At 42.9% G+C, this 8,719-nt stretch overlaps 2 protein-coding genes across 3 annotated transcripts; both read right to left on the reverse strand.

Annotated features, from left to right (window-relative positions):
- Positions 1-2,545: 2,545 nt before the first annotated feature.
- Positions 2,546-5,168, reverse strand: kcnk17 (potassium channel, subfamily K, member 17). The gene is made up of 5 exons (XM_037241604.1): positions 4,796-5,168; positions 3,403-3,517; positions 3,144-3,310; positions 2,912-3,080; positions 2,546-2,840 (listed from the first exon to the last, which is right to left on the reverse strand). Exons 1-5 carry the CDS (start codon positions 5,072-5,074, stop codon positions 2,608-2,610), a joined length of 963 nt encoding a protein of 320 aa, XP_037097499.1. The 5' UTR covers positions 5,075-5,168; the 3' UTR covers positions 2,546-2,607.
- Positions 5,169-5,261: 93 nt separating this feature from the next.
- On the reverse strand, positions 5,262-8,693 carry LOC119116307 (potassium channel subfamily K member 16-like). Of its 2 annotated transcripts, XM_037241602.1 has the most exons (6): positions 8,220-8,693; positions 7,835-8,060; positions 7,197-7,311; positions 6,957-7,123; positions 6,715-6,883; positions 5,262-6,190 (listed from the first exon to the last, which is right to left on the reverse strand). In XM_037241602.1, the coding sequence occupies exons 1-6, from the start codon at positions 8,276-8,278 to the stop codon at positions 5,985-5,987; spliced, it is 942 nt and encodes a 313-aa protein (XP_037097497.1). In that variant the 5' UTR covers positions 8,279-8,693; the 3' UTR covers positions 5,262-5,984. The 2 variants fall into 2 exon arrangements, with proteins under 2 accessions (XP_037097497.1, XP_037097496.1); XM_037241601.1 differs by having other exon boundaries at positions 7,835-8,693.
- Between the last annotated feature and the right edge of the window lie 26 nt (positions 8,694-8,719).

The raw sequence follows: 8,719 nt of genomic DNA on the forward strand, positions 1-8,719 counted from the left end.
AGACGCTAAGGGTCAAACGCTGGCTGAGGAACGTTTAGTTCATCGCACGTTATATTTACAGGAAACAAGAAAGGATTGTGTTTGACCTCCGATTTGATTTTTCACACTTCTCTGGCTGATAAAAGCCTTTTTCTTCAATCTAGCCCACAGCCGTCACGCTCCTCTGTGGATGCACGCCTTCGTGCTATCACACGTGCCACTCTGCCAGCTCAGTCGTGGCCTGATTGCACTCATCAGCTGATGGAAGTAAAAAAACAGGTTGGACAAGAGTGAGTCAGTGGAGGTTAAGAGCACTCATTCGGCACTATTTGGTGCATCGCATTGCAGGAAATGAGAGTGAGGTGGCAAATAATGTACACAAATGTTTTGCTGTCTTATTGGTTGACAGAGGGCCAATGATTGTGCCTGGAAAGGCACACGCTTAGGGCAAACAGATTAGTCTGCAAATATGAAAGAGGGGGGGAAACTAGCTTCAAGAATTGAGCTAAATGTGTCTAAAATGCTATGTTTGTCTCTTGAATGGCTTCCATGGAAGTTGTTTTGTTGTTGTTGCCCTGGAGGTATTTACTGTAACTCAAGGAAGGAATAACCAGCCTGGTAACCTACTAACTGTCACCTGCAGTGCATTAATATTTTGATCAGTGAATCACCAGACAGACTCATTCCTTTTTTGTTTTTGTTTTTAACAAGCAGGACTGAAAAAGAAAAAGTGAAAGTGCAACCTATCTCCAAACCCTAACCTCACATTCACCGCTTTGGAATGCTTCGAAATACACATTTAAGCAATAGGTATAGTACCTTGGCTGGAGTAAGGTTCGCTTCATCATTTGTTTTGGGGAACCTATGAAGGCAGGTGGAATCAAATCAATAGAACCATGAAAGTTGCTGTCTTACCTCAAGGGTAGAAAAGGTTGAACTTTCCAGTGCAGCGTGCTCCTCTGTTCTACACAAAATTCAGCCTTTACGAAAACATAAAAGCAAAAAACAAGCCCTCAATGGAAGCTTTTAAGACTTCAAATGACCTTGCCCCTCAGGACTGACACGTGAATGCTGAGTAGCCCAAGCACGTTGGTTAATATAGTTGCAAACCAGCTTTTATATGAAACCTTTGAGACTTCAAAAGGACAGCATGTGAATGTTGAGATGCTGCCACAGACTCATAGTATACAATGGATGGACACATTGCAGCGTACATCTAGTCATGAGTCACTTTAGGAAAATATTCATCTTTTCCCAAACTTTCCATCACTTTTGCATCAGCAGTCCAGCTTCTGCCAGAATTTTTTGAGGCTCTTTTTGAGTAGATTCCAGCCAGCCCTTGCTTTTCTTCTCGCTAATGAGTAGTTTGCAGCCACTGTGCTTTTGGCCATGAAATATTATTCTAACAATAGACAGTGAAACCTCAACTTCACCTCGGCACTCCAGAATTTATGTCATTAACATTCCATATCGTCGAATAATCTACCTACCGCTTATTTCCTGTGTAACGTTATGAACATTTTTATGGAATTTTTATTTTTTGTAAACTAAAAGTTAGGTCTCAGGAGACAGGGCCGATCACTCGTGACTGAAATGTGGAAATGAACAGCACCATTCCCATCACGCATAATGAGTCTTCACTGAACCATGGCAAAACATGCATGTTTGGGGGTTTTTTTTTTCCTTGTGCAATGGTTGCAACCCGGTCACTTTCACTCCCCATAGCTTCCCATAACCAAGCAAAGGAGGGGAGACACAGAACTATGCCTTTTCTGTCCTCCTCCACTGTTTGGAATTTTGCACACATTATTCTCTCCCTCTTGCACGACTCTATATTTGTGGCCTTTGGCATCTTGTCATTTTCCATTCTGTCGCTCCTTCTGCCCGCCATCTGCCTTTAACATTGCTCCTCCTCGCTGACTTTCTATGAGATAAACAAAACGATGAGAGAGTTTGTACATTGAAAGGCCCACTGTGACCTTTATGAGCATCCAGTAAGTAGAGTACAGCTCATCTTTTATTTCCCCCATGTGGGAAAAGTACACTTACTCTTTCAATACAGAAAAGTAAGCGGTGTGTTGAATGTGGATTTTAATGCATTTAAACTCAGCCGAGTGAAAAAGTGCTTTTGCAAAAGGGAAAAGCAATCACAATAAAGCTGACGCTCCAGTTTCGGTTCCCTTAGGTGCTGTTTGTATAAGACCACCACTTAGTGGAGAGAGAGCTTATTACAGCACAGAAAAAGATCTGGATCCAGGGCCTCACTGATGTCGAAATTTATGCAACATGTCAAAATGATAAGGTTAAATGAGTGAAATAATTTCATAAAAAAGTGTTTTTTTCCCCCCCCTCACAGTACAGCAATTACATTGTCAAACATGTTTTTTAAAGCCCTCATTTCAAATTTTTTTGTATTTGTGTAATTGTGGCCTGCGGGCCAACTGCGGCCCGTCGGACGATAGCGTCTAGGATAATATTGGTTCCAGGTTTAAAATATACAAACACAATAGCCTACAGTGATCATTGACATAGCCAAAAGCTGTATGAGGGTCAAAGAGAAGATAAAGACAATTCTTAGGTCACTTACATCATGTCCATATGAATAAGTAAGTCCATTTGCTTGGTACTTTACTGAGTTGAAGGCGGCTGCTTGACCTCATCTTCCCCTTCCGGCTGTGTGTCGTGGTTCTCCTGTTCCTCCTGCTTGCAACCCCCCCAGCGCAGTTTGACATACCTGTTGAACCTCTCCAGGATGTCAATGCAGTGGTTAATGACAAGCGCCAACCAGGCCAGGCCGAAGAATATCCAGGAGGCCATGAGGACGTTGTACCACTCGGGGTACACTTTGTCCGGGTTACTATCTGCAAAGAAAGAAACATCTGAATATAAAGATGGCGGCAATAAAACCTGACGAGGAATGACTGAGATGTACCAGCCACAAAGTCTCCAAATCCAATGGTGCTCAGGGTGACGAAGCAGTAGTAGATGGCCTGTGAGTAGGCCCAACCTTCATGAAGCTGGAATACCAGCATGGGAACAATGAAGAAGAGGACGGCTCCGGACAGGTAGGACACCGAGTGGACGAAGAAGCGCGAACACCTCTGAGAGGAAAAAAAAAAGAGGAGGTGAGGCGTCAACAAATGGATCATGAGAGAGCTCCTCACCCGTCGGCCAGTTTTGCCCTCAAGGAAGTCGCAGATGTTTTGCTCAAGGACGAGCATGTGCTTGCCCACCCTGTTGAGCACCACCACATTGAGGGGGATGCCAAAAAGGGCGAAGAACACACAGAAGATCTGACCACTGGTGGATCTGGGACTCATGTTTCCGTAACCTGCAAATAATAAACATATGAAGGTGGCAGGTTTTTTTGGTTGCCACAATTGAAAACAGTTTCCATGTTTTGAATCCGACAAACGAACTGACCTATTGTTGTGACCACAGTGGCGGCAAAAACAGCGGAGCTTTTGAATTTCCAAAATCCATCTGCGGTGCTGTTGCTTTTCAAACTCAGGCCCACTTTGGATGCGTCTTGAATAACCTGCTGTTTGAGAACAACAGCGGAAAAAACAAAATGCCTGCAGACACAGCATTTCCTTGACGTGCATGTTAGGATCAAGATACTTCTCCGAACTTAGTGACTTACACAACACACATCGTCAATGTGTGAATTATAATCAGGACGAGCTTCTGATTTATATCTTTAACAATGACGCAATACAACCTCCTCTACGCTTTTGAAAACAGTAGCTTAGTGTACTACAAAAGATTTTGTTCCGGGGCTTTGACTTTTGTCGGCCTATTTAGTTTTCGGACAACTTTCTGATAACAGCAGCAGACTTTTTACTTGCGCATGAACAATGTAGCCACAGTGATGCGTCTTTAAGTGTCTCAAGAAAAAATATTTTTTGGGGGTGAATTTAACCTCAGGTATTGCTAGACAAGTTTCCCCAAATAAGATGTTGATTCCGCAAATGATAGGAAGTGAATATTAAAGTGTCACTATGAAAGATGTCTTTAACTTGGCAGCTTGTCTTAGTTTGGCCACTACTGTGAAGGAAAACTGAAAATTGAGAGTAAAACCGTGACATGCAGTTATTCTAGCTGTCATCGTCACCAAAGCAAAATTTCCTTTGGCGAGGATGTGCGGTAAATACAACGCACGGATGTGGTGCGCATTTGGAAGTGAATGATGGTTCAAATGTGGCCCTAGGGCCCAACTGTGAGCAGGACACGGTCAGAGCTTTTGGGCCTATCACTTTTTAGTGTCACATGCTGTAAATAATAACTGAGCAGCAATCTAGAGAAATTGCGATAATGACACGGCCATTGCAAATGAATATGATGCCGCGTTAAAATTAAACTCTTTCACAGGCTCACTGGAGCGCATTAAATAAAGCAGCTGTCGAATCAGAGCAAAAAAAAAAAATATGTTTTGCATAGCTACAGCCTAAGAGAACATCTGCTGAAGTATTTTAACAGGAGACATGCAGTCTGAAAGCAAATTGTATAAACAGTAAAAATTTTAAAAAAAGCAAAGCGGTCAGATGGAAATCAGGTGGTCATGGTCCCCCATTTAAAGCCACGTGGTGATAAACTAGTCTCACTGAGTAGGATCCTTCAAGTATTTGCGGGCGTTACTTGCATTGGAATGATTCCAGCAGTTCTCACAAGACTCTCAACAACTTGCCTATTTCAGTTGATTTTATGTGCGCTCATCCAACTATTTCCTCCACTGTATATCATATATACGGTATATAGGGTATTCCCAGAACTGTGATGCAATGTTCACATGTGCCCCATTAGCCATGTTCCTTACCTGAACCACCTCCTCAAGACCGCCTCGGTCCAGACATGGGTACGTCAACAGCAGCTTCTGTTTGTTTATCAATAAAAGACCGATGCCCTTCTCCCCGAGATCGCCCTCCAACTTCCAAAATACCAGCCCTCCAATGAGCACGTAGAAGACATAAACCATCCCCAACAGAAGGATGGAAGGCACTCGGGCCAAATTGAACATTTCTTTTATTCTCATCTGGGTTCCCTGGGCATGAAACTCTAGATAGCCTGTGGACAACAAGGCATGACTTGCCTGCATAAATGTAAAGGCAAATCAAACTCCACCCGTGCTACAATCACAACAGAGTTCTGTCATGCAAATTTGGAGCAAGACACAGGCCAGAATACCTGACCAAAGTCAACTCCAGACCACAAAGTGAGCCTAGCGTCCATTTTATGACCAAACTCTAAAATAAGACAGCTCAAAGGCACTTTTCTCCTTTTTTTCCCGGGGCCACTTCTGCATGTAATGTGCTCTCAGGCTACCTCACATCCTGATTAATGTGTTTGCTTTAGATAGCCCAAACACGCTCTATTCAGCGGAGGGAGTTTTCCGTCAGCACACAAACACAGATGTTGACTCATGTTAATGCATATACACAGTGGATATACAAAGTCGACGCTGTTCAAATGGCAGGCTTTTGAGCCATAAAAAAAGAAGATTGAGATCAATCATTCGGAATTTGATCCACACCATTAATGCGACGATGTATAACCTGTAGAAGTCAATTGAGGGAAAAATGTCATCTTTTCCGCTTGATTGGATGGGTGGTTGGATGGATCAAACTTGTAAGAATTTATTTTTTCAAGTCTTTTGAGTTCCTACAATAAACGGTACATAGAGGAAGAATGGAACGTAAACACTTTCAGTCTATCAGAATAATGACACAATTTACATTTCAATTCGACTCAAATGTTTGTAGTGTGTGATGACTCCGTATGGCTTATTGAGGTAGACTTTGCCTAAGCAAAAGTGGATGCAAAGAGAAAAATGTACAATATTCATGTCTAAAGTGGAGAATGATTTTCGGTGGTGACAGCAGCAATGGATGCTACATAAAAAGTATGGAATGTAAAATGAATTACCCTCTGGGGATCAAATAAAACACGTATTTCAAATCCACGCCATTACATATGAATATGCCAACCTAGCTCGATCCGACATGTTATCAGATCTTTGAGGCGTCTTCCAGTTTGTTGGATGACACATTGTCCTCCTCTTGTTTCTTAAAGCTTGGATGAGTCAAGCTGATCACATGTGCCATTATTCTTGATCCCATGCTGAGGATAAGAGCCAGCCAGGCCAAGGCAAAGATGATCCATATGCCCGCCAGGCTACGGTACAGAGAGATGTACTCCTTGCCTGGATCGGTCCCTGTACGAGTAGACATACTTTCATTGAAGAGTTCCTGGTACTCACTAACTCCAAATCAAATAAGGAAACCCATGTGTTTGTGAGTTTGACCATTTTATGCTTGCTTATCTTGATGGCACACTGGCTTTTAATAACAACACTCGTGTCTATGTGTGTCATTGGCATGGCAACTGTCAACAGTACAAAATATGTATCATGTAATATTCATCATAGCTGCAGTCGTCTATAGTATCAGTAATAATGTCTTTAGTTTGAGACTCAAACTGCCTACTTTGTGCAGACAGAGAGAACCCTGGAGACGACATTACCACGTTTTATTTTTTGCTGCGATTTCTAATCCAATCAGATCTGATTTAGTTCACACTGGATTTCAAGAACACAGAGGGCGCAACAGGTAAGCTCGATTGAGATTTTACGAGAAGGTCCAGTGAGATTTGAACGGTGAGTGTGTTTTGGAAAACCTTACCCATAGCTCCTCATGTTTTATGCAAACATTTCATGCTTCTTTTGCACTTTCTACTCACCCACAACATAATCTCCAAAGCCAATGGTGCTGAGGGTAATGAAAGCAAAGTAAAAGCCTTCACCAAATGTCCAGCCTTCCACGTAACTGAACAGCAGGGGAGGAATGACCAGGAACAGCAGACTACCAGTGATGAAGAAGGAGCTCACTGCCAACGCCTCGACAGTTTGCTACAGAGGTGCACAGCAAAGCCATACTTGAACATTTCACCATCAGACATGACACTCAAGGATGTTTTCTTACCTTGTGTGGAACTACAGATACCATGCCTTTCTCCAGATGGCCCAAGTGAATGGTGAGACACTTTCCCAGCTGTTTGAGGAAGGCCAAGTTGAGCGGGATGCCGCACAGCGCATAAAAAACACAGAACACCTGACCGGACACAGTGCTGGGAGACAGGTTGCCATAACCTGTCAATCAAGGGAGGAATTGTCATTCAGCACAGGTCGGAATTCAAACGGTTCTCCAGCGAGGAACTCTCACCTATAGTTGTGACCACAGTGCCGGCAAAAAAGAAGGCACTGCTGAAATCCCAATTACTGGGGTTAGTCGAATTGCCAGAGGGATTCACGCCCCTCTCCCAGGCTTCTAAAATCACCTGTGAATCAATTCACACATTTTCTTTTTTATCAGAAGAAGAAATTGCAGTTTCCTTATAAATTCCATGTCAAGATGAAGGATTATAATGAGTTAAATGAATTGATTCATATTCATGGCATCATATTAATAAATGTATGTGCTTGCGCCTTGCTCAAATACACCAAAATCGCATTAGACCACCTTGCGCTGAAAAATAAATGGGAGGTATCAATCAGATTTCCAAAATCAATTTAGTTCTACAAACAAGTACAAGACAAACACAGTAAAACCCTGACAAGATTGATCGATTGTTGATTTATTAGGTCGGCCAGTCAACCGCTAAGTATTTTATTAGCCTGTACTTCACCCTTTAATGATATTGATGTTTTGCTTTTTTTACCATTACAAATTGACTCAACGATTAAAACAGACTTGTGTCTCCAAGCTGTTGACAGGCTTACAGCGCCACGAAGCTGTCTGTTTGTCGTCACACTTTTGCTCCGCGGCAGATTAACAAGACAGTTAGAAAATACAAGCCAAACCTGAACAAACTTCTCCAAAGCCGGTCCATCCAGGCAGGTGTAATTTGCCAAGAAATTCAACTTCTCCAGTTGGAAGTGGTTCCGATTGTTGCTCTCGGCCTCTCGTTCCAGAATCTGGAAAATGATGGCTCCGAACAGCAAGTAGGTGAGGTGGGCCAGAGCCAGAAGTACCGTCCAGCTCACTTTGACACGCACCAGCTGAATCCTCGCCATCGAAAAGTTTCCCCTAAGCCACAATGGACGCGCAGGCTGGTGATCGGATTGAGACTTAAAAACATGAAAGGCCTTACGTAGACAGCAAAGATCAGCAGCATCTTTGGACATATCCCATGGAGAGTGCTGCCATGATTGTAAAAAACCAAAACAAAAAGTATATTCTTAGTACCTGTTCTTTAGTAAAGCTGCATCTCGTGACCAGTGGATTGCCCTCCAAAGCTGGAGCATCCCTACTCACTGCTCCTCCTCTGATTGGCCAGAAAAGCCCAGTATCTGCTCGGACATGATTTATGTGTCGCTCGGGTGATGACCAAACACCTCTTCTCCATTAGGGCGACATCTGGACACACACAGACAACCGTTTCAACCGTTTCTACTAATAAGGAAGCATCTTGTCTGTAGAACAAAAGTTAATATTTCACCTGACTGCTGCTAGAGTCGCGCGCTGTAAGGACACAGACAAGTCGAGTGGAAACCCAGACATCATATAAATCCACCACAAATGATTTAACACCCTAGTGGAAATTGTCAAAATAATACAGACTGCCAGCTTGACACGTGTCAAAGGGGAGTCATGTCATTTGAAATATCATTAAGTCTGAAAGCTTCAGTTTTTTTTTGCTAACCAGATGCCTGCATGACCAATCCTACAACGGTTTTACCAGATTG

Source organism: Syngnathus acus, chromosome 22, assembly GCF_901709675.1.
Source record: "Syngnathus acus chromosome 22, fSynAcu1.2, whole genome shotgun sequence".
In the NCBI taxonomy this organism is placed as follows: domain Eukaryota; kingdom Metazoa; phylum Chordata; class Actinopteri; order Syngnathiformes; family Syngnathidae; genus Syngnathus; species Syngnathus acus.

Bases quoted from the DNA above. Each gene is read 5' to 3' on its own strand.
- LOC119116307 (XM_037241601.1), bottom strand. From the start codon at position 8,158: ATGTCCAAAGATGCTGCTGATCTTTGCTGTCTACGTAAGGCCTTTCAT. The intron at 7,312-7,834 runs GTTTGGCTTGTA...ATTGATTCACAG, and splicing joins CTTTGGAGAAGTTTGTTCAG to GTGATTTTAGAAGCCTGGGA. The intron at 6,191-6,714 runs GTGAGTAGAAAG...CTACTCGTACAG, and splicing joins CTTTGGAGATTATGTTGTGG to GGACCGATCCAGGCAAGGAG.
- kcnk17 (XM_037241604.1), bottom strand. From the start codon at position 5,074: ATGCAGGCAAGTCATGCCTTGTTGTCCACAGGCTATCTAGAGTTTCAT. The intron at 3,081-3,143 runs GTGAGGAGCTCT...TTTTCCTCTCAG, and splicing joins AGGGCAAAACTGGCCGACGG to AGGTGTTCGCGCTTCTTCGT. The intron at 2,841-2,911 runs GTACATCTCAGT...CTTTCTTTGCAG, and splicing joins ATTTGGAGACTTTGTGGCTG to ATAGTAACCCGGACAAAGTG.